The 25,859-nt window shown below is 46.9% G+C and overlaps 1 protein-coding gene across 1 annotated transcript; it reads left to right on the forward strand.

Moving 5' to 3' along the window:
- Positions 1-1,918: 1,918 nt before the first annotated feature.
- On the forward strand, positions 1,919-21,622 carry LOC134475209 (endogenous retrovirus group K member 24 Gag polyprotein-like). The gene is made up of 2 exons (XM_063244695.1): positions 1,919-2,319; positions 15,567-21,622. The coding sequence occupies exon 2, from the start codon at positions 18,090-18,092 to the stop codon at positions 19,764-19,766; it is 1,677 nt and encodes a 558-aa protein (XP_063100765.1). The 5' UTR covers positions 1,919-2,319; positions 15,567-18,089; the 3' UTR covers positions 19,767-21,622.
- The last annotated feature ends 4,237 nt before the right edge of the window (positions 21,623-25,859 follow it).

A 25,859-nucleotide genomic window follows, 5' to 3' on the forward strand; every position in this document is an offset into this window, starting at 1 on the left:
CTGATGTCCCCGTGGGCCTGATAGCTTGGCTCTGAGCTAGCCCTTGGGGCTGGAGCCCTGACACTCAGATTGCTCCCGTGCCTACACCTCTCCCCAGGGATCCACTCCAGACTGTCATTGCCTGATTCTACCATGACCTAGACCCTTCTAGGTCAGGCCACTGGCATGCTGATCTTGGGCCCTGTGTGGTCCAAGACCTTTGTCTTGAACATCAAGAACTTGGGTTGACTGTTCCTCTGGGCAGTGGGGAGCCATCACTCAGACAGCTCCTCACTGTCTTATCCTACCATGATGGTCTTACAGGAGCTTTGTCACAAGTGGAATTCTAAGCTCGTGAGACACCCCTAAATCTCGGTCCTTTCTTTTGCAAGAGAAGAAAGGACCAGAGAGAGAAAACAACTTGCCTGAGGCAACACAGTTTACAAGGCTCCAGATCCCCTGGGCAGTCCTGCTGGGCCACAAAAGAATTTAGGCTACTCCAGTTAGGTTAGGTCAGGAACGTGCCAGGTCTAACCCTATCTGGATTCTGACCCTTGACAAGGCACTCGGGACAAACTGTTGACCTTCATGCATTGTGTGCATCAAAATCACCTGGAGAGCTTGCTGGAAATACAGATTCTTGGGCCCCTTCATAGAGAGTCTGGTTATGGGGAAAGCCCAGGTGATTGCATTGTAGCAAGCCTCTGAGCGACACAGTGGAGTGCACTGATCACAGTCCAAACAGTGCCACCCTACATGCAACTGGGGACTTCCCCAGCAGCTCCTAGAATAGAAGGGGCATTTATTTACTGGGTGGAGGAGGGTGCAGAGGAGATGAATGAAGACCAGTCAAGGTAGAGAAGACTCTAGTGTAGATAAGGTTTGAGAGTGGGAGATAGAGAAAAAGAGAGCAGCCTGGGCAGAGCAGACGGAGCCCTGTGAGGGAAAGGAGCAGTGTCATGAGCCTGGGTTTGGGGCACATGGCAGGACTCCTACTTACTAGGAGTAAGTCCAAGCTTAGGTGGGTCAGCCTTCCAGGCCGTCTCTGTATTAATGGCTGAATCACGGCTGCAAGCTCCTGCAGACAGAGAACTGTGCAGAGCCAGAGGTCCTTCTTGGGGAGACTTCTGGGCCCTTTTGGTGTCACCAGAGTCATGTCACTATCAGCAAGGGACTCTGAGATTTACACACACTTTTCTGTCTTGCACGAGCCATTACTGATATTATGCTTGTCACTGAGGCCATGTTTGAATCATCTCCTGTGTGTGCACACTTCAGGGACATTTTCCCTTGGCCTCTTCACAGTGTAAATGGGGAATCTACAGCTTAGGGAGACAAAGTAGTTTGCAAAGTGTCAGGCAGGCAGCAGAATTAGGTTCCACCGCAGATCCATGTGCTCAACCCTCCCTCTTAACTACTACTCTCCATCCTAATTTAACTGAATGTGAGGTGCTTGCGACAGGCACCCTAGTTATTAAATTCTAGAAACTGATATCACAGTTTCTTCCCTCCCTAGAAAATAGGTCAAGAAAGGCCCCCGCCCACAGAGGAAAACAGAGAAGAAGGTGGTACCAGGGATTGAACTCACAACCTCACACTTGCCAAGGAGGTACTTAAGCCACTGAGCTAAATCTCCAGCCATCTTTCTGAAAGTTTTGTCTGGAGAACTGGGTCTCTGGGGAAGAGAGGAAGGAGGATCCCTGAGGAGGGCTTATCCTCCTCCTGCCTCAGGGAGGGGCCGAAAGGAAACTGTTCCGCTGTCTGCTTTCAGGGACTTGGGGGCAGAGGCAGTGATCACAAGGGAATTTCCCAGGGCCCCAGAATGCCAGCCAGTGCTGTGCTCTTTCAACTTCTCCTTCCCCGGTAACAATTAATTATTTACCCACCACCTCTTTTCAACAAGTAGTCAAAATGAAATACAATGCATGTCAGGTGTGACCAGATTAAGCCAACAGAAAAATTTTTAACGAGGCTTGAAGAAGATTGGAGGCACTCCGCGTGTGATATACAAGGACTGACAATGGCATTAAGTCAGCATATAATGACTGAGAGCCACGGCAAAAAGAGAGAGTAGATCTATTCCAGGGCCATCTCCTTAGTATAGAGACGGCCAAGGGACATTGTTCTACCTGACTATTTTCTCCAAGTGCTTTCCTGTGCATGGGCAGAAGCACTGAAGAAACCCTTAGGTAGATGACAGCCCAACACCAGAGAAGAGCAGAGTGGACACCCTTCTGGGGGGGACAAAAGAATGATTTCTCATCTGCATGAAGGGGTCCCTGAGGTCAAGGTGACATTTCCTGGCATCCAGAGGTCCACAGCTGCTTGGCCCACATGACAGTAAGTACACCGGGGCAGGATTGTGGCTACATTTGTCTAAGTTGTAGAAACCCATTGTCCATTTCAAGGCAGGATGGGGTGTCTCCTTCCTAAACCTTCCTCTGTGCTAACCTTAGGGAAACATGGTCCCTAGCATCTCCAGCCCCAGCAGGGGGCCTGCCATGAGGAGCACACCTAGCACTTCAGTCAGTGTGGGGTGCACTGGCACCACCAAGCCAGTGTCCCCCATCCCGGCCGTGGGTGCTCCTCCTGGGCCTTAGCTTGGCTCCCAGCTCGCCCTGCTCACCCTGCCTCACCTCGGCCCCTCTGCCCTCGAGTTCCTGTTGCTGAACAAGCCTTTCTCCTCTCCTTGGTTTAGAATGTGGTTTCCCCCTACCCGGAATGTGCTTCTCCTTTTCTTACTGCTTGGAAAACATGACTTTCTTTATCACTCTCCTTGACAGTTTCTTCTTTACAAGGCCCACCTGGGCCTCCCCAGGTGTTCCTGCTCCCCCATGCTGTCCCAGAACACTTTGTACCCCTATGTCAGGCTCAGGCACATGCACAGAGATCCCTCTTTATGGCCCTTATCATGTGGCCTTGTGATGTGTTTATAGATCTGCCTCTATAGCACTCAAGGAGGCCACAGAGGCAGGGACAGTGTGCTCCTTAGTGCCCACCACAGGGCCAGTGCTGATGGGAATCATTTCCCATTCCTGGGGCTGCCCCAAACCCCAGGCCTCTGCCCAGTTGCTAGGCACCATGAGGATGGGTCCAGCTGCCTAGGTGAAGGAGTAGGGTGAGTCCTGGGATCCGTGCCAAGGAGCAACCCACCACCCACTTCCTTTCCCCTGCCCGCCCTTTCCTCACCATTTCCCCTAACTCAAGGCTATGAGTTGACTCTGACAGTTGGTTAGATAGCTCTGCCTGTATTGCCCAGCTCCCTGTGCCCCCAGGGGAGTCCCCTCCCTAAACCTTCTGTCCCTATTCCGCATCCTCACCTAGCCAGGCTCACCCAGTCGCCAGGACTTTCCCAGGCAGAGCTGGGGACAAGGCAAGGTTTATGACAATTGTGTCAACACTGGGTAGATGACCTCAGTTCACCTGCACCTTGGAAGCCACGCCTGTGTGCTTAATACCCACACCTCATTGATGCCTCCCACAGACGTGGGCTGTAGGGAGGCTCCTGGCACCCTCCTCTCCGGCATGTAGAAGGCACTGGCAGGTGGGGCTGAGCCGGGGGCCCCTGAGTGGAAGAGGCAAGAAAGAGAGACCTTGGTCTGGACTGATTACACCGGGCAGATGATTAATAATTAAACCTGACCTATTCCCAAGGATACACTCCTTACAGACAGGAATCAGCAGAGTGCGGAGGCTGAGGGAGCCAGGAACCCAGGGAATGCTGCCCCTTAGACTCACAGCCTCCGGCCTCCTGCCTACTACCTAAGGTCTAAGTCTAGAAATCCTCCCAAAGCAGGCCTTTCCCTGTTTGCCGCAAGGCCCTGAGTTCTGAGCACCAGACTCTGAGCGGCTCTGGGCCATTCCTAGGGTGCACCCAGCCTAGGTTGATCCGCCCTCCAGTAGGATTTGCAGATCAGACAGATGTCAGTTGCTCCTTTGGTGATGCATGATTTCCTTCCGAGCTCCTCCTGAGTGTAGCCTCTTCTGCTTTTATACTCTTACAGCCCAGTGCCTAAAAAGGGCAGGCAGGGCACACTCAGCAGGCCTTGTACTGGCTTCTTACCTACTACTGGCATGGGAACAGCATTCAGCTCAGAGAAGTGGGAGCCAGTCAGCCAGGCTGCAGCTCTCCCTCCTCAGCAGGGCCTCCTGAGTTCTCCCAAGGGTCCTTCTTGGGACATGAGACCCAAGATTCTAGCTGGCTCCTGCCAGCCCAAACCTAGGGCCCAGAGTGGAGCTCCCACCCCTCTGCAGACTCATCCTTCCGGTTTCCCCCTATTTTCTTGAAGATCCTGGGGAACCATTTCTCCACAGGCCACCCTCTTCTGTCTCTTTCCTTCCAGTTGCACAGCTCCCAGAGTTACGAGGCCCCTCATTTCACATGTTGTTCAGCCATCTGTGGCTAGCTTTTATTTGGGGGAGTGGAGTAGGAGTGGGGTTCAGACCCTCTGGAGCAACGTATTAAGGGATAAATCCAACTCCCAAGCTCTCTGCAGCCAGTCTTCTCAGCCTGGCCAGTGCACGGGAGCCAGCTTCTTGTCTTACCTCTTCCACTGATTTGCTTTCCTCCTTAAGTTTTGGGTATCAGGTATTATGTCCAAGTCAGTCAGAGTACTTTAACCTCTGGGTTATAGTGATTGGTTCAGGAAAAGGACTCTGACCCCAATGGACCCACCAAAATCTTTTTCTTGATTTTTGTCAGGACCGTCAAAAAAGAAACACTCCAATTCTGAGGTTGCTAGCTATATTTCAGTAGCTTTCTAAGTGTAATCTGCAGTTGTCTCCACAAGGTCAAAGCTATTTTTATAATCATAGTGAGATTTTCTTTACCTTTTCCCAATATATTGACACTCACACTGATGGGAAAAAGCCAAAAGGCAAAGCATGGTGGCCCTTTTCAACAGTGCTAGAGCGTAACTGTGTTTCTTGTCTTGGTCAGGCTTGACTCAGGAATCAAAACCCAGTTGGTATTGGCCAGGTGAACCCTGTGCGGTCCAGGCTTTGTTCTGTAGTTATAGAAGTCTTATACTCTGATCACACAACTCCAAGACACCATAGACATGGTACCAAAGTGAATGTTCTATAAGAGTTGTTCAGCGTACAACCTACATAGAATTGTGCTCTCTAAACTGTTCCATGTGACTTTGTTCTCATAAGATACAGTTCATGAAAGGATGCTGTATTAGCCAGGTTTCACTAGAGAAACCGATATAACACAATATATACGAATGTATAGGAAATGACAAGATTGGCTTACGATGGTCAACCATGGAGTCAGGTGAGAAAGCATACAGAAGGTGTCAGCACACTGGAGGCTGAAGGGTCCAGTCCAAGGCCTGGAGCTCCCTGTAGTGTCCCATGCAAGACTGTATCAGAAGGCCAGTGAGTCTGTTTCAGAAGGCTGAAAAGTCTACGACAAAGGCTAAAGAGTTCCAGGCGGAGACTGAATGGTCTGTGCCAGAAGCCAGGAGATACTGTCCAAGCTAAAGGCAAATACCAGAGCTCCTTGGAAGAACCAGCAATCCCTCTTTCCTCATTTCTCTTTTATTGCTTATAGATTACCCACCCCTTTTCCGGGGTGGGAGTAGGGAGTCTTTTACACCCATACATCTCTGTGCCTCCCCTGCACAGGCTGAGGATGTTTACAAAGTAATAACCCTGACCCCCTGCTGAATCATTTAGTTAAACTTCTGAACTTCTCAGATTGCCACAATGAACAGCATCCTAGAGTAAAGGCAGGTCCTCCACACCCAGGAATGTAGAACTGCTGAGTTACTTAGTTAAACTTCTAGACTTCTCAAGTGACACAATGTATCAAAAGTTACAGATACCTTTGTTAACTAAGCTGGAGAAGACTGCATGCTTTGTATCCCTCTATTGGAGATTCTCAGTAGAAATCTATACACTAAAGGTTCTAAAGTAACTTGGTATTTTATTTAATCCTTTCTAGCCCATATTATTTCATCAGTCCTTTAAACCCAGGGATTATGTAATATGTTGTGAAATGCTGGGTTTAAGCAAATGTTCTTGAACCATAAATTGGCACTACATATCTGTAGGTTCTACATCCACCAAATTTGGATCAAAAACATTTGGAAAAAATTGTTATCAGTATTAAATGTGTACAGACATTTTATTTTGATCTTTATTCCCCAAACAATATAGTACAACTATTTACACAACATTTATATTAGTTATCATAAGTAATCTAGAGATAATTTAAAGTGTATGGAAGGTTGAGTGCAGGTGTCACTCTCTCATGGCTGGGACAAAGTACTTGACACCCACAATTTAAAGGAGAAAATGTTTATCTTGGCTCACAATTTTAGGAGTTTCAGTCTACAGTTGGCAGGCTCAAACACAGAAATGGTGCGGTGGGAGGGCCTGCCAAGGAGAAAAGCTACACACGTTATGATGACTAGGAGGCAATGAGAGAATGGAAGGATGCTGGAAGGAAACTCACCATTCCAGGTCACATTCTCAGTGACCTAAACTTTCTGACCAGGCCCCTCCTCCGAGTACCACATTCAGTCATAAAAGGCATCAGTGGGTTAACTCACCAGTGGATATAGTGCCCCTGTCTTAGTTATTTTTCTCTGACTGCTGAGACAAATACCTGACTCGGACTTCCGGGAGAACATGGCAGACAGTTAACAGCAGCTATGGAGGCTCTCTGAAACACCCAGCTTAGAATTCAGGAATGGTGCTGAGTAAGGAATCATAAGCAAGAGGAGATATGTCCCGGTGATCCAAGAATGAACTGGGCTGAGAGAAACCAACTGGGAATGCAATCTTGGTGCTATAACAGGAACAGATAAAGCCTCAGCGTGGAAGCTGAAGCCCGCGCCATTGGAAGCCGTGATTTGGGCTGCGTCTGCATTGGCTTGGCAGGGAGAGAGACACGCAGAAGCTCTGAGAACGGGAATCGGTGAACGGAGTTGAGAGCAGGACGGGCGGGGAGCCGTGCATCCATCTCCAGTGAGTGAGGGAAAACTGGGTCTCTTTCCCACGGTCTAGGAGACTCCAACAGAGGACATTCTGGGACCGGGCAGACTTGCGGGAACAGGGCGCTGCAGTGACTTCAGTCACCAATCTGCCTCTCAAGCGGGATTGGTGAGCAGTGCCTAGCCCACGTGAAGCTGCTGGTTGAGACCCAGTAGGCTAGCACAGCACAAGTCCCAGCTCCTGAAGGTAGATTGACCTGGAGGGGTGGGCCTCGAGTAGGCTGCCTGATCCGTAACTCCCTGGTGCGCTGTGATGGGTGGGAACACCTAGCCAGCGCAATTCAATCAGACTGTGGCTGACAGGGAAGGAAGCTGGGCCTCCTATATACGCTTGCATATATAAGGAACAAAGAATATGGGAAGAGGCAACAAGAAAGGGTCTTCGGCCCCCAATCCTGAGAAAAAGGCAATAGCAGACACAGCACCAATAGATATAAAGCGCTATCTTCAGAGCCTCATAGACAAGTTCAGGAATGAAGTTATTAATGACCTGAAGCTAGACATAAGCAGAATAGTTAGAGAAATGCTAAGCACCACCCAAGAAAAAACAGATGGTGGAATGGAAGAACAGAAAAAGAGGGGAGAATTATTTAATGGAGAAAATAGAGAAAGCATAGAATACGTGAAGCAGGTTCAAAGAGATTACCAGGAAACTAAAAAGTCTATCGCAAACTGGCATAACAGCTTGAAAGAAACTAAGGACAGATTATCTGAACTGGAGGGCAGATTTGTAATATGGGAGCATGAAATGAAAAACTTCTTAAAAATAACAAAGAAACAAATAGCAATAATACAAAGACTAGAAGATGATAAGAGGGTCTATAACTTAAGAATTAAGAACATAAAAGAAGAAGTAGGAACACAAACAAATGAACTACAAAAGCTACTCACAGAAATAATCCAGGAGAATTTTCCTAATTTAGCAAAAGGTAAAGATACTCAGTTGTATGAAGCATACAGGACCCCAGCCACCTACAACCCAAACAGAGCAACACCCAGGCATATAATAATTAAAATTCCAGAAATCCAATACAAGAACAGAATACTAAAAGCCGTCAGAGACAAGAAACAGACCACTTACAAGGGAACACCCATCAGAATTACAGCAGACTTCTTAGCACAAACCATCAAATCACGAAGAGCATGGGGGGAAATAATTCATTTGAAAGATAATAATCTCCAGCCAAAATTGATATATCCTGCACAACAATCCCTGGAAATTGATGGAAAAACAAGGTGCTTCCAGGATAAAGAAGAACTAGGGGAATATGCAACCACCAATTCAACTCTACAGAGAATACTGCAAGATATTCTAAAAAAGAAAAATACGAAGAATCCAGAAGTAGCAGCAGAGAGGCCACAATGAATGGAGCAGAAAACAAAATGAAGAAGACAAACTGACAACTAATGACAGAAAAAGAGCTCAACAGAAATGAGGCAGAGAAGATTGGATGATAGGAACAGCTATTTTGGAGAAAATGACATCTTAAGAGGTAATACTGATTTAGTATCATCTTGTTTTGAAGTCTCATCAAGCTTTTGTTCTTCTGTCTCCATTGGTCTAAACAGGTGGTATCTTATTGGATTTTATTATATATGATAGTATAAGCAAAACCTTTTATAGACAAGGAGATTATACAGAAACCATTGTTTATTTTCTGTTAGTTGATTCTAAATACCCTGTAATACTGTCATTCTCTTGAATGGTTTTACATTGTTTTGATATATTTGATGCTACAGTATATGAAGTTATGCTCAAAGATTTCAAGGAAAGAGACAATATGGTAACTACTTTTATGTCGGGATAATCTTGTGGTGAAACACTATTTTGCTTAAATGGTTATGTTTTGATCTGCGCTGATTTGCTGTTATGCCCTCTTTTATCTCAATCTCAATTTTATTATTTACTTTTTTATCCTTTTAATTAAGGGAAAAATAAATTTAAAAATAGCAGGATATATTATAGTAACCCACTTTGATTTTCCATTATCTTGATTTAAAGCCCTGTATTGCTCTCACCATCTTGTTTTGACTGATGTTCCTCTATTCTGTTTTGCTTGATAGTACCAGGTTCGAAAGTTTAGGCAACAGCTGTGAAGACAGTGGGATTCATTATTACGCCCATTCTGGTTGACTATTATCTACTTTTGAAGACCTATAATGTCTCCAATGTTTTGGTTTTTTTGGTTTTGTTCTTTACTGTTTTGTTCAGTTTTATTATAACTAATGATATAGGCAATTCTATTAGAGATAGCGGGAGACATTATGGTAACCATTGTTGATCACCTAGTATTATGCTTTTACATTATCTATTACGTCCACCCTTTTGATTTGACTGACTGTTCTGTTATGTCACATTTGGTTCTACTCTCTTCCAAAAAAAGTAATAAGAACTGTGGGAGCAACAAAACCCAAAATGTGTAATTGTCATTGTACAAAAGAGAGGAAAAGAAAGTGCTCTAAACAATATAACTGCATGTATATTTAAGTGTATAAGATAGATAATGATATTACTGAGTTTTGTTGGATCATTGAACAGAACTGTTTGCAGTCTCGCTATTGGAATGTCCACTTTATAGGCTTTAATTTTGTAACTTGAACAATTATTTCTAAGATGACAATATGTAATCCATTAACTAGTGATTTCCTACTGTTTATTTTTTTCTGTAAATCTGTATAACTTGCATCCTTTCTCTGCTTTTTTTTCTTTTTCTCCTTAAATAAAAAAAAAAAAAAACAAATACCTGACTCCCAGAGTAAAGAAGGAAAGGTTTATTTAGCTCACAATTTGTAGAGGTTTCAGTCCATAATTGGCTGGCTCCCAGGCAGGGTGGCATGGCAATGGGCATTGCAGAGGAGAAATATTTCATGGCAGACAGAAGGTAGCAAAGCAACAAGGGAGGACCACGACTCTTTCTATCCCTTATATCTTGTCATCCGGGCTGCTTAGGGTGGGAAGTGCTCTCATCCCTAATCCTAGCACCCTTGATCCTAGCATTGCACCATGAATCAACCCAGTGCCACACACTCTAGATCCAGCTGCCTCTGAAAAACCCCCACCTAGGACCACATAAAGCTTTGGGGTGACATCTGGACAAAAGCCAAAACAGCCCCCATGATTCAGTCACTTTCAAAAGTCTCCTCTCTGGGCACAGATATTCCAGATCCAAACTCCACAGCAGATTTTATGCAGGTACACTAGTTTACACAAGGGACTTGAGCATTCATTCATGAGGGCATCCTGGAACAAATGCCTGTGGATACCAGGGGATGACTATACTGTTAGCTCTGTGCTAGCAAGGACTACATCTGCTTTATTTTTTGCAGCATACTCAATGCCTGGGGTGTGCCCAGCACACTGTAGATGCTTGAAAAGTTTGTTAAATAAATTAGTGAGTTGATGAATGATTGATCTCTTATCTTAGCCCTCTCCGTATTTACAAAAAAGTGAGGTCATTGTCATGCATTATTGATGTCATTTTGCCAGCACTGAACTCTGTGCTATTATCAGTCATCTTCCCAAAATGCAGTGAGACTTCAGGACGCAATGAGATTTTAGCTTTTTAAATCTGTCCTCTGTGTTGGAAGCACTGGGTGAGCACGACTATTTCCCATTCACCCAGCTTCTTGAAGGCCTCTCCTCTTCTGTGGTTTGGGGTGGAGAGAAGCCACAAGCGAGCCCTTCTCAGCCGTTGTCCTGCCGTTGACCAAGCTAACACCAGCCTTGGAAAGGGGAAAGGCTGGCAGCAGCTCTGACTCCATTCTGCACTGCTGTGGTGGTTGAGCAATAACGAAGTCCCAGGGAGCACTTCTGTGGAGCTGTTAGGTCCAGCCCTGTCCTCCTTTTTGAGAAGGAAGGGGCACTAGGGCAGGGAATGAGACTGCCTTGGAAGCCTAAGGTGGTAGAAAGTGCAGGATTTTGAAGGCAGGGGCAGAAGCCAAAAAATTTTTTAAAAAGAATGAGAATATCCTACTGTATCCCTACAAGGATTAATAAACTATAGCCTGAAGCCAAATCCAGCCCACTGCCTGTTTTTATGGTGCCTGCAAGCTACAATCATTTTTAAAGAGTCTTTTATGACATGTACAAATTATGTGAAATTCACCTGTCATTTTCAAACATAAAACCTCATTACACATCAGCAAGAACCGATGACCATTTGCAATCGATTCTAATGACAGAAGACACTTTGAATTCCAATGAAGCAAAATGTTATTCCTCAAAACAGAATTTTGTTCTTTTTATTAGGAGACCTTTATTACCAAAGAGTTATACTATTGCACTCTATTTTGATTTCATCAGTGGAATCTCAGAGAAATTTATTTTCTCTTTTGCTTTTAAGTATCCACATAAGAACCCACAGTGTGCCTCTTGGCCACAAAGACTAAACTATTTACTAGTTTATCATTTACAGGAAAGCTCTCAACCCCTTCTCAAGTGGGTTACCTGCAGGGACTTAAGCTGTCGCATGTGGCAGGGGAGGAATATTTCCTTCAGTATTCAGTCACCAGCTCCTCATGGGAGATCGCTGGTGACTGACCAGCCTGTGTACGAGGCTGGGCAGGATGATGAGCCAGAGTAACTCTGACAGCCTTAGAATGTTTCTTAGCTGTAGAATTTTGTATGTGTCAGCTTGTTGGTAGGTCACCTTGGCCACGGCTCCCCAGAAGCGCTCTGTGTGAGCAGTCCCGGAAGGGTGTATGAGGAAGGTAGGGTCAGGTGAGCATCACAAGACCAGCAGCGGAGGAGCCAAGTCCGGAATGTCAACCAGGATAGGGCGGCACTGTCATATTGGTTCAGGCAGGAGGCCAGAGGGTTAGCCAAAAGCAGCACCAGCACAGGAAAAACAAGGCGAGGGGCTGGGGCAGCACTGCCCTGAGTTATAGTAGCTGTCATGCCTGGCAGGGTGCGTTGGTGGGCTCAAGGACATCTTAATCCAGCAGAGGTGCAGGGTTGGCCCTCCCAGGAGGCTCCATAGTTGACAAGCTTCATTCTTTCAAGTTCAGAATCTGTCTTCTTTATGGCCGTGGCCTTCAGGCAAGTCCACAAAAACCTCCTTTGGTTCTCTCAGAAAACCTGTGGGCAAGGCCTTGGGAGTGTTGCCTTTTTACACTGCACAAATGAAGGGCCCCAAGGGGGCAGGGAGGTGTCGCAGTCCACAGAGGCCATAGCGCCTTTGGTGTAAGACAACATGGGTTAGTAGTGGTCTGGTCCTTCGTGGGTCTCCAGGTAGGGAGGTGGGGAACTTCACATAGACTGTAACTTTTTCTCAAAGAGAAGAGTAGCCCAGAGAGACCAGGCCTCACTCCAGCACCTGGCGTGGATTCTGAGGATCCTGGGACAGGAGCACAGTGTGGGAGCAGAGCGCCTCCCCTAGACGTCCCCATAGCTCAGCACTGGCACTCTGTGGCCAAGATCCAGCCAAGAAATGGCTCTAGGGCTAGCCATAGATTCATTTCTGTCAGCCCAAATCCTTAGACGCTCAGACAGAGTCCTGTAAGCTGTGCTTGCTAATGCACAGCTGGGGAGCAGCCTGGTAATGTGAAATAAATGAGGGCCTGGGCCCTACTGAACCTCGCCTGATGTCCTGGTGTTGCCACTTAGCAGCGCCTCTGTCGCTGACCTGGGTGAATGACAACTTCTACGAGCCTCAGCAAACATAAGTATAAAGTGGGCTAATGACTGAACTGACTAAAAAGATAGAAAAGTGATAGATGTGGTGGGCCACATCTGTAACCCAAGCTAGTTGGTAGGCTGAGGCAGGAGGATCACAAGTTCAAAGCAAGCCTTTGTAACTCAGTGAGACCCTGTCTCAATTGTTTAATCTAATAAGGGAATGGGAATATAGCTCAATGTGAAGGCCATGGGTTCAATAACAATTAGCACACACACACACACACACACACACACACACACACACACAGAGTTTTTTAAAAAGGGCAAAATCCCTCTTCTCCAACAACCAAATCCAGCTGGGCATGTTGGTACACACCTGTAATCCTAGCATTTGGGAGACTGAGGCAGGAAGAGTGCTGTGAGTTCATGGCCAGCCTGAATGGCATAGTAAGACTCTGTTTAAAAACACAAACAAACAAAAACAGTAAGGTAAACAAAAAGTACCAAACTCCCTGGACATGGTTCAAATACTTCCAGACTTTTTTCCAAGATTTATACAACTGACACAAATATAAATATGTGCATATTTTTTTCATAAACCAAATATTACTTGCAATAGTGGTCTTTCACTTGCTTTATTTCTATTCAGTACCATATCATATGTATCATTTCAAGTCAGCACCTATATTATTATTTTTAGTGACTGAATAGTATTTCTTAATGTGAATATATAGTAATTAATATATAGTAATAAACTTCTGATGGATATTTAGCTTGTTCCAGATGTTTTTCTATTACAAACCTTACTGCAATGGACATGCATACTTGTAAATATACATAATTTCCATCCCTTGAGAGTAGGATTGTTCAGTCATAAAGTACACACATTTAAAATTCAAGTGGCTTCTACCAAATCATCTTCCTCCAAAAGTTGTACCAATTGACACTTGCACTGGCAGTGTTTGGGGATGCTCATTTCTGTATATTCTTGCAAGCACCAGGTTTGAACAATTTTTTTTTTTTGTCTTTTTCGTTTTTATTGGTACCAGGGATCGAACTCACAACTGCCTGCTTGCAAGGCAGGCGCTTATGCTGCTGAGCTAAATCCCCAGCCCCTGAACAATTTTCTAGTTTTTGAATTTCCTTGACAGCAATGAAGTTCAACATCTTTTCACGTTCGTTGGCTACTGTTCTTCTCTTTTTCCTCTATATTCCTTGCCCATTTCTGTTTGGATATTCAAGTTGTTCTTTCTTGTAGGCACTCTTTGTACATTAAGCATAGATATCTGTTAACAGAAAAGAAACTGCTTGGAAGCATGCAGGCGTAGGATGGGAGTCGGTCTCAAGCAGATACTGGGTTCTATAGGTCTGGGCTTGAGATAAGGGGTGTTAATCCTCTGTCTGTTAAATGTTGCTAATGTTTCACAGAAATCTACCATTTTTTAACTGTATTTTTGCTGCCATTCATCACACTGAAGTTCAAAATATTCCAGTATTCAAATCTGCTATTTTGTCCTTTTGGCTTCTGCATTTCCTGTATTACATAAGTGATCTCTGATGTTACGTAGTCTCCTGTGTTATTTTATAATACATTTTGTGGCTGCAATTATTTACATGTATAGTTGTAATATTTTAGGAATTTGTATTTGAAACGGATCCCAGCATAGATGGGCTTTTTCTTTTCTCCTCAGTCCAAGAGCATTGCCAGGATGATAACTTTTTCCATTGAAAAAAGGTCAGTGTGCGATCCCACTAATGTAGTCATTTATACAAATAATTTGACAACTTGTTAAAACTGGTTATTAGTAGAATGCTAATGCTGGCTATTTCTGCACAGAGGGATTGCCAATGTTTTTATTTATTTATTATTTATTTTTGGAAAGGGTCTTGCTATGTACTTCAGGCTGGCCTTGACCTCACTGTGTAGCCCAGGCTGACCCCGAGTTCATATCAATCCTTCTGCTTCAGCCTCCGAAGTGCTGGGATTACCGGTGTATGCCACCATGCCTGGCTTGCAGCCATTTTAAAATTGGCTCTCTTTTCATGTGCATTTTCTTGTTTTTCTACACAAACTATAAGATGTGATCACAAAATGATTAAACTGAAAAAAAGTTATCACAGTGAAATACACAATGCCATGAATCACCTTCAAAATACTACTCCTTGCTTCAAACAGCCATATCCCTTTATTCTTGCCACTTCCTGGAAGTCCTTCTTCATATTTTCAGCTTTAGTGCTGTGGCTGACTGACTGCCCTGAGTGGATTGTTTACCTGTCTTGCTCATTTTGACTCTGGGAAAGAGCCAGGAGTCACATGGTACCAGATCTGGTGAGTAGGGTGCATAAGGAAGGAGAGAGATGACAGATACACCAGTCTCCTGCACTCACTCACAAGTCTGTGGGGGGTTCTTCCCGGCCTCCACATCAATGGGGCATCACTGCACTAGCCCCACATCGCACAGGAGGAGATGGCTGCCAGTGAGACACAATGACATGGCAGCCTGTGTTACATAGCAAGCGCTGCAGTGTGGGGTTGTCTTCTGCTCTGTGGTGGGGAGATTCAGCCTTGATGAGCCAAGTGGAGAAAACTCGGCTGGGCCAGAGCACCCCGGGGCCCCTCCTCGATTCTTGCCAGAACAGTGGGCCATCTAGAGACCCTTGCCTCTGTGGGAGGCTTAGCCCCATCTGTGATCCACCTGGATCCCTTCTGCTAATAACAGAGGCTTCTTCACCTGGCATTAGAGTCTGGCAAGTAGCTGTGTTTACATGCAGAGTGCTGGTTCTCTGGCAGCTGGGTCCTGCAGGGGATTGTTCGAGCTTATCTTTTGTAGATAGCAGTGTGCTGAGGGCTGCACAATTCTGATCCAGATTTAAATCAACTGCAAAACATCTAGTCCTGAACACACACACCCTAGTCAGGTGACTTAAACCAACTGTTCCTCACTGATATTTCCTTTCCTCTACAGGCTGACTCCTCAGAATGCTGAGATCTGGGCATAGGCAAGCTGGTGGGACAGCGAGGGTACCAGGGACGTGGTCTATTGCAGTCGGAATCAACACCATTTCCCTGAGCTGGGTGCCTGCCCCCCGGCTCCACATGCCTCATCCCCACACTTAATAATGGCTGGTGCAAAGGAAGAGACTGGGTATCAGGAGGCAGCACTTTCATGGCCAAGCACAAGGATCAGCCTGGGCTACTGCGCATTCATGCAAACCCTGAACTCTTCAACCCAGGGAAAGAGACCCTCAGGGAAAAAGTGGGAAATGATCTACGGCTTTAAGGGATTTTACAGCCTGGCTCCTGCAGATGGCAGAGGACTAACAAAAAGTTCCAAAACTGTGGTTCTGATTTGTCAATGTTGGTCCTCTTTGTGTCTAACCTACCCTTCACGGACTGGCCACATGTGAGCTCTTTCTCCAGGGAATCACCCCCTCTCTGCTCTCAGCGTTTAGAGCCTTATATCTGTACTCTTACCCCAGGCACTTACCACTTTCCAAGCTACACAGCACTTATTTTTATGGGTCTTATCATTCCTATCAGTCTAGTCTGTGTGTTCCCGAAGGGCAGGGCTTGTGTTTGTTTACATTCACTCCCCAAGACTTTCATCTTACATGGATTGTGGGTAGTCAATAAAATTGTGTCAAAATAAAGCAGAAGCCTTCCTCAGGGCTGAGTTCACCCTGAGAGAAACCACAAGGTATCTAATTCCCCGCTATACCCAGGAGCAAGATGGACACCTCTGTTCTAGCCTGAAGCTGTGTTTCTACAGGAGTGTAAAGGTCATGTGGTCCAACTCTAGCATTCAGAGACCGGAAGACTGAAACCCAAGCACTGCGCTGGGGACAGTAGGTGTTGATAGCTTTATTGCCAAGGAGCTGAGGTTCCAGCAGGAGAAATCACTTTGCTCAAGTCTGATAGATGGAAGGTGACAGAGCTGGGTTTAACCTAGATCTGCCTGACACGGAAGACCATTTTCTGTTGTGAAGGAACCCCCAGCTCCAGCCCCTAAAGATCCAGTTGCCCTGCTGCTGGGCCTGGAAGGATTGAGGCATCGAGGTTGGTGGTAACTGACTCTGGTACATTTGCAGGCTCAGTGGCTGGAGAAGTTGTTGTCAGCCTCCTCACAGAAGTCTATCGAGAAGGTACTAGATTGTCACACAGTGCCTTTGTCCAGAAGGCACAGCGTTTTCTAATGAGGAATTTGTGTTGGCCACACCCGTGGGAGCGAGGGAGGTGGAGGCCTCCAGCCTGCTGCCTGAGGGGACAAGTCAGGGGGAAACAGGAAAGCTGTGCCCTGGTAGCATTCAGGGTAACGGATGAGGAACTCCTCGAGGGCTCAATCTCACCAGGCTGGCGTGGGCAGTGGAACACTCAGACCAGTAAACTGTTTAGATTCAAATTCCAGTTCTGCCCATTACTGCTTGTGAGACCCTGGGCAGTTTTGTTCTTGTACTTTTCTGAGCCTCATTGGCTTTGTTGGTTATGTGAAGGAGACACCAGCAATTTCTTGCTGAGTGTGATGAAGGTGTGCAGATGTGGAGGAGCTGGTGCACAGTAGCTACTCAGTACATGGTGGTGTCCTGTGAGGTTTTGTGAACACATCCTGGGTTCCTAGATTCATGAGGCGATAAAAGTCTACAGCTACACAGAACTCCCAGACAATGGTGTCAGATGGCTCTGGACTAACAAGAGAAAAAGAAGTCACCAGATTTAGAGTCCGTTGAGAGGGACTGTGGCTCAGAAACAGTTAAGGGGAAGATAATCTGCTTCTAGTTAGGGAACAGTGAGGGGAAGAATTGATAGATGTTGGGAGCCGCAGCCCCGAGCCCGGTCGCCTCACTTGGCGGACGTGAGGCCTGTAGTAAAGAGTGAGGCCTGAGGTAGATTACCCCTCCCATCGAATATGTTAGTTTCCTGCTTACCGCGTAAACAACCCGCTCAACAATATAGTCTGCCTGGCAACTGATGATGTTAGCCAATCAGCTTGCCTTGCTTACTTTAACATGATTGGACACTGTACCCGTATATATACCGGTGCCACCCCTGGGCGGAAGAAGAAGCCAGATAGAAGCCCGGAAGTAGAAGCCCAAAAGGAGCCGCGGAGAGCGGACCGGTAGAGGCTTTGGGGCAGACTGAAGCACAAAAGGAGCCGCGGGGAGCGGACCAGAGGAGGCTTCAGCTGGGAGAACCCAGGGCAGGCTGTACGGAGAAGGAAAATAAAAAGAAAAGGTTGTCCACTACCAGACTTTGTCGTGTGTCCTTCCTGCCGGCCGGGAGCGGACATCGACATTTGGAGGCCCGCCCGGGGACTGATCACCCCCGAGACGTGGAAGTGGACAACGCTCCAGTACAGAGCTGCGAGACAGGTGAGTTGGGGATAAGCCTGGGCTCTGGGTGGCGCGCACCTACAGGGCTTTTAGACTCCCCTCAGGCTCACGCGTAAGTGGCGGATTCCTTGGGCCTCACGCGGTGAGTAACATATTAAAAAATGGGAAACATGCTAGGTAGCGGCACTAAGAGCGAGGGTGGTTGTGGAGAAAGCTCTCAAGAGCTTACAAAAGTACGCAGGGTATCTGAGCAGGCCCAGTCAGGGAGCTCCCGAGAGGTGTCTGTCAAGGGGAACAAGGATGCTAAGGAGGAGGACGGGGCTCTAGCCTCGGAGTCGTCTGACTCCGAGGACGAGGGAAAGTTGAATGGCAGGGAGGCCAAAGAGACCAGCTGTCAGGAGCCTAAGTCGCTCAATAAGGAGTCGCAGGGTTCTTTTCCAGCGTCACGCCGCGAATTGCGCTCTGCTCAACCTGGTCTGCGGAGGAGTAGAGAGCTCCTGAGTGCGCCCCGGCGCGAGAGGGAGGCGGTCCCTCGCCACGAGGCGGCCGCCTGGGAGCTCCCTCCCCTTTCGCCAGAACAGGAAGTGATGCACGGGCCCCCATTTTCCGCCCAATCACGGCCGCCGTCTTATGCTCCGCCGCCGGCGGGTCGGTATTTTTACAGGCGGCTTTGGCAGGGGGGACGCTTGTCTCATGAGGTACATCCACCTGGGATAGATAGTGGCCCCTACGAGATATTTCCTGTACAAGTAGCTATGGGCCAGGGACGCAATGTATGGGAGCCTTTTGAGATAAAGCAGATTAGAGAACTTAAAAATGCAGTTACAACCTTTGGGCCGACTGCGCCTTACACCATTGCCATGCTGGAGAATCTGTCTTCTGGGCCCCTCACCCCCGCGGACTGGATTCAGCTGGCAAAGGCGTGTCTGCCCTCGGGCAGTTACCTGGATTGGCGAGCCTGGTACGCAGAGTTCTCTGCAGAGCAGGCTGAGAGAAACGCCAATCGGGGAAACCGGGGGTGGAACAAAGAAATGCTTATGGGAGAAGGTCGGCACGCTGATGACCAGACCCAGTTCCCCGGCGCTGTCTATGAACAAATCAATGCCATAGGGCTCCGCGCCTGGAAACAGGTAAGTGGTGCCGGAACTGCCTCCTTGTGTCTTTCAAAAATAATTCAGGGTACCACAGAGCCATTTGTTGACTTTGTGGCCCGAATGCAAGATGCTGCCGATAAGATATTTCCTGATCCGGGAGTGGCTCAACCGCTGGTAAGACAGCTGATTTTTGAGCAATGTACAAAGGAGTGCAAGGCAGCGATAGCTCCTCATAAGAACAAGGACCTCAACGCCTGGATTAGGATATGCAGAGAGATAGGGGGGCCGCTCTCCAACTCGGGAGTGGCTGCTCTCCTGGCCGCGGCTGTACAGCAGAGGGGACCTCGCGGGTTAGAAGGGGAATGTAAGGCTAAAGGGTGTTTTGCCTGCGGGGAGCCAGGACACATTAAACGTCATTGCCCAAACAATGCAGATGCTAGGCCTCGCCCTAGGAATGAAGAACCATATGTTTGTGGGCGATGCAAAAAGGGATCACACAAAGCTGAGGAGTGTGGGTCGGTCTTTGATGCTCAGGGCAACCGTATTTGTGGACAAGATGCTAGAGAGCCAAAAAACGGCCAGAGGGGGCCCCCTTCACAGGCGGGCCCCCGCCCCAGAGACAGGACAGCTCAGGGTGGCAGCCTTCAACAAGGGCCACCCCTGGGTCAGCAGGTGTGGACCTCAGTGTCGCCTCCAGACTTATACAGAAGATCACCATTAGGACGGATGGCGTTAGGACCCTAAATGACATGCAAAAGCTATTGGGAGACATTAATTGGATTAGGCCATATTTACATATACCAAATTCAGATCTCAAACCCCTGTTCGACCTTCTGAAGGGAGACCCAGATATAGCCTCCCACAGGAGGCTCACTCCTGAGGCAAGAGCTGCCTTACAGAGAGTGGAAAAAGCCTTAGGTGGGGCTACCTTACACAGAATTGAACCAGGGCGACCCTTTGATGTCTGTTTGCTACAGACTAGTCTACAGCCCACAGCGGTGATTTGGCAGAAAGGACCATTACTGTGGATACACCCTAAGGTCTCACCTGCAAAAGTCATAGAGCATTACCCGGAGGCAGTCGCTTCATTGGCCCTTGAAGCGCATGATACAGCTGTCCAACATTTTGGCTCAGGACCACAAGCCATCCGAGTACCCTATACCGCCAGCCAGATCAAGACCCTGGCTGCCTGCATAGATACCTGGGCCATTCTGAGATGTGTTTTCCATGGGGATATAAACAATCAATACCCTAAAGACCCTATCTTGTCATTTGTCACTCAGCACCCTATAATTTTTCCAAAGGTTACTGCCTCTGAGCCATTAGTCCCAGCAACTACAATATACACAGATGGCTCCAAGACGGGGATAGGCGCCTATGTGATCCTAGGCAAGCCCCCGGTTACCATACAATTTAAACCAGATCAGCCTCAGGTGGTAGAACTGCAGATCGTTAAAATGATTCTTGAACGGTTCTCAGAAGCCATTAACATTGTCTCCGATTCTAGATATGTGGTCAATGCTATGCAAGTGCTTGAGACTGCCAGTTTAATTAGATCCACTTCCACAGTGGCTGGACTGTTCCTGTCTATCCAGACATTGCTTCAGAACAGACACCATAAGGTCTTCACCACTCACATAAGAGCACATACATCCCTGCCAGGGCCTATGGCACAGGGGAATGCGGCTGCTGACACTGCCACTCGCCCGTTATGGATTTTTACCTTACTAACACCAATCGAGCGAGCCCGTGCCTTCCATGATAAATTTCATGTTAATGCCAGGACACTAGCAAACCATTTCCATGTTTCTAGAGCAGATGCACGAGATATCGTGCGACTATGTGACTCCTGTGCCACATACAAACCTGCCATACCGATGGGAGTAAACCCTCGAGGTTTGATCCCTGGTGATGTTTGGCAGATGGACATCACACATATACAGGAGTTTGGGACTCTTAAATATGTTCATGTTTCCACAGACACCTGTTCTCGCGTCATATTTGCAACAGCAGAAACAGGTGAAAAAGTGTCTAATGTGATCAATCATTGCCTGGCAGCTTGGGCCGCATGGGGCAAACCAAAAATATTAAAAACTGATAATGGACCAGCCTATATAGGCAAAGCTTTCAATGAGTTCTGCAAAATGATGGAGGTTCAATTAAAACATGGTATCCCATACAATCCCCAAGGTCAAGGAATCATTGAGAGGGCTCATAGAAGCCTCAAAGAAATTTTACAAAAACAAAAAGGGGGAGTAGGCCAAGGCCTGGCCCCAAAGGCACGATTATCCATGGCACTATTCACACACAATTTTTTAAATTTAAATAATGATAATCGCTCCCCAGCTGTGGAGCACTGCAACCCTTCCCCCAACCATAAAGGGTGGGTGAAGTGGAAAGATGTCCTGACAGGACAATGGATGGGCCCGGATCCGGTAATCAGCTGGAACCGAGGCGCGGTTTGTGTTTTCCCACAGGAATCGGGACGAGAACCACTGTGGATACCGGAGAGACTGACACGGACAACAAAGCCCTCGACTAAAGATCAGACCTGCCCTACTGGAGATCCATCACAGACCAACCAACAAGATGAATAGAAATAGCGGTAGCCCGAAATGGACAAGAAGATCCTCAGGCATATGCATGGCTCGCTCGCCTAGCCTACGACCGAGTCTAGGGACGGTGAGCTTCCCACACTCCTCCTCTAAAAAATTATGATATAGCAGGGTAGATGAGTCAATGACGGGTAAGAGCGTGCCTCCCCAGCATGACTCGACCTAAGCCAGGCCCTACCCCATCCTGCACGTAAGCCGCTGGACTGTTAGATGCTGCCCAGGTCTAAATTTCTCTCCGAGGGGATTTCTTTACGGAGAGAGAATGAGTGCAAGCTTGTGTGCATCCAGGTTCCGTCCAGTTTGTGCCTGGCCCTAGAAAAAGGACGAGGGCCTCAGGGCCTTGGCAGACCATGGGACGGCCGACCAGGGTCTAAGCCAAGGACCTACGGTGGGCCTACGCATAGGGCATAAGCCTCTGCACCCAGTCCAGGAAGGGCTACGATGCGCACATTCATAAAAAATAAAAAAGGGGGAGATGTTGGGAGCCGCAGCCCCGAGCCCGGTCGCCTCACTTGGCGGACGTGAGGCCTGTAGTAAAGAGTGAGGCCTGAGGTAGATTACCCCTCCCATCGAATATGTTAGTTTCCTGCTTACCGCGTAAACAACCCGCTCAACAATATAGTCTGCCTGGCAACTGATGATGTTAGCCAATCAGCTTGCCTTGCTTACTTTAACATGATTGGACACTGTACCCGTATATATACCGGTGCCACCCCTGGGCGGAAGAAGAAGCCAGATAGAAGCCCGGAAGTAGAAGCCCAAAAGGAGCCGCGGAGAGCGGACCGGTAGAGGCTTTGGGGCAGACTGAAGCACAAAAGGAGCCGCGGGGAGCGGACCAGAGGAGGCTTCAGCTGGGAGAACCCAGGGCAGGCTGTACGGAGAAGGAAAATAAAAAGAAAAGGTTGTCCACTACCAGACTTTGTCGTGTGTCCTTCCTGCCGGCCGGGAGCGGACATCGACAGATAGAGCTGCTGGCTTCATAAATGTTCTCAATTTAGGAGGAGTGTGGGCTTGTATATGTGTGTGAAGTATGTGCGAGGTGCAGTCTATGCACTGTGTGTTCTGTGCATGTGTGTGACATGTTTAGGTACCGTATGTGTAGCTCCGTATATATATGAATGAGCTGTGTATCTGTGTGTCTAGTGGTACATGACTGTATGTACCTCATGTGTCTAAAGTAAGACCAGAGGCCTTGTCCTCTGCTCCATCTGTAGTGAAGGAAGGAGGCCACAAGTGTTCACATGATAAATATGTGGCCTTCCTTCCCTGACTATTGAAGGAGACCCACAGACAGGAAGGGGAGGCTCAGAGACATTGCTCATTTGCTTGCAACCTACAGCTGAGCTGCAGATGCTGACCCTGGGCCTGGGTCTGCTAGGCTTGACTCTTAAAAGAAAAAGCTTCCTATGCAAAGGGAGTGGGGTGGGTCCTATGATCTCAGCATCAGGCAGCCTTTCTTGTGGTGTGTTAACCCAAATGGCTCTCTCCGCTCTGGCGCACAGACCTGCAACTTCCTGTGCAGCTTGTTGCCATGTTGGTTTTATTTTTGTCAGCTCTTCCTCTGAACCGGCCTCTTCCAGTGAAGAGAAGAAACTTGGCTCCTCTGGGCTGAGGCAGAGGTCAAGCCTGCCTTAGCCCCCAGGACAGCCACTGGAGTCAGCCTGCATGTTTCTCCTGAGAGCCAGTGTGGCTGGGACCCTGGGAAGCTTAGTGTTCTGCTATTCCTGGGGGTCCCAATCAATGACCTCAGGTCCCTTCTTGGGATGTTCCCAGCAAGACCAAGCCTCAGCTACAAGCACTGAAGGCGCCTAAGCAGCTCCCTGGAGAGCCAACACTGATAGACAACCATCTGCCAGCTAAACCAGGAAGTGAGACTCTCAGATCAGCCCCAGACAGGCTCTTGTTTTGAAAGGAGAAATGCTATTTGTTCCTTTATCCTTTCACCAGACATTTATTGATTGGCACCTACTGACACAGTGAAGGCAGGAGAGGGTATTGCCCTCCAAAAACTTGCAGGCCAGCGGGGAATCAATGTGGAAACAAAGAACTGAGCCCAGGAGTTCAGCAGGAGGACAAATGGGCAAATCATGGGGAAGGCGAGCCTAAACTCTGCACTGGCCTTTGGAACTATTTACAGAAATCTGAAAATCAGTCCGAATTCAATAGGTAAGACTAGTATCAATAGCAACCAAGGTATTATTATTATTATTAGGTACTTACAATATGTCAAGCATCTGGCTAAGTACAAACATTTCATTAAACTTGAAAAACAGCCCTTGCACAATAGGTGCTACAATTATCCCCATTTTACAGGTGAGAAAACTGAGGGCCAGAGAATGTAAAGGAACTTGCTCAAAACTAGTACTTCACCTACTGAGTCCAGGCTTTCAAGCAAAGTTCAACTGGGAAGACATAGGTATGCTTTCCTAAACTGTTTAGATTTCATGGGGCACTAAAGAAGTGGTAACATGGCTCTGTTTTTGAAAGATTCCTTCTCTGGGCTGCACAGCAGTCTTCTCAGATGTGTGGTCCCATGTGGGTATGAGGTTGCACAGGTTGTGACCATGGTGTCTGGGGAAAAGCCCTTCTACAGAACAAGTTCCAACCTATTGCTGGCCCTGTTCCCTGCAGCCCTGGGGCCTCTGCTTTGAAAGAGGTTTTCCTCATGCTTTGCCTGCAGAAATTTATAGAGCTTCCAGCGTCTGAGATGCAGAAAACACACATAGTCTTAATGCTTCACCCTAGGCTGCTTCCCCACTGATTGTGCAAGAGCTTGGGGCATTTTACAAGTGGTACTTACAGCATTCCTAGGCCTCTGGTATCCCCTGGGAAAGCTACAGTCAGGACTTTATGGAGGAAAAGAGCTTTTAGAGAGAGAGGCCATCAGCCCTCCTTTCTTCTGAGACCCGGATTCTCCTAGAGGTTAACAATGCCTGTGGGAATAACTTTGGTCCTTGGAAAAAAGGCATTTGCTCTTCAAGGCATGTGATAATACTTGGTAAAACCTTGTTGGCTTCAAAAAGGTTGTATAGCTTCTAAAAACAAAATCTCAGCTGCCTTGATACACATGGACACTAGTCAGCTGCCCTGTGATTGCTAAGGTCTATGGCTTTGTGTTTATTGCAGGTATTTATCGCAGTGAATAAAGCTGACCCAGCATTACATTGTTGACTCCATTCAGTTCTAGTGCTTTGAGATTTGCCTTACAAAGTGTCCTTTAAAAGAAGGTAGCTTATTGGCAGAATCATGGTAACACAGAGCTTGAGAATATGTATAATCATAAAAAACAGTTACAAGCAGAATGAATCTTAGATCATCAGCCAAGACATGTTATATCATTAGATGTCAGCTTCAGCAAGAACCTGGAAGACCTAAGTTCTACACCTCAGTGCTATCAAAAAAGTTATGCCTATAGTTAGTGGCAGAATGATGATTGGAAACCAAGTCCAGGTCCCATTGTACTGAGTTAGTGTATTCTAACATGTATTCCATAAGGTAGTAATAAACAAAAAGAATTCCAAGCCCAAGTAGGTTCAGCAAATATTCAGTTAAAGAAAATCATATGGGTTCACTTATGACTTTGCAATTTTCCAAGAGGAGAGATAACTTCCTCCTAGCACTTTTTTATTTATGTATTTTTTTGGTGAAGGGGTAGAACATCTGTGAAGCATATTTTGAGAAACATATATGGGTTCCTCTCTTTAATAAGTTCAAGAGTTTATAATGATAAATTCATGGACAATGGGGCTCTAAATTTTGTTTCAGAAATGTTAGTAGATTAGGCTTATATTTCTGGCCAAATCTACAACACAATGTAATAGAAGACAGCTGCCATACCTGACCTGAATGACTATTGGGGTGTCCCAAAATGGCATTTCCGTCACTTTTTAGGGCCACTGCTGTCTTAAGAATAAATTTTGTGTTGTTTTCTTGTTGTGGTTACATTGAAGACACTTTAATTCACACCTTGTTTGACATACAGTGGAAAGAAAAGTCTGGTGGTGGTAGAAAACCCACTCGACCCATGGGCCCAAATGTAATCATATGCTACTTTCTAGAAGTTCCTGATCTTTTTAGTGTCATATGAAAAAAAGTTATGAACCCATTGTGACATTGGGTGCATATTCATAATAATACTTGCAATAAATGTTAAGGTGTTCTTGTACCCTTTGAAGTCCATTAGGAAATCACTGGCCTAGATTCATTACCTATGAAGAGAACT

Source organism: Cavia porcellus, unplaced genomic scaffold (assembly GCF_034190915.1).
Source record: "Cavia porcellus strain 051 isolate PalLab524CR breed Dunkin Hartley unplaced genomic scaffold, mCavPor4.1 scaffold_2, whole genome shotgun sequence".
In the NCBI taxonomy this organism is placed as follows: domain Eukaryota; kingdom Metazoa; phylum Chordata; class Mammalia; order Rodentia; family Caviidae; genus Cavia; species Cavia porcellus.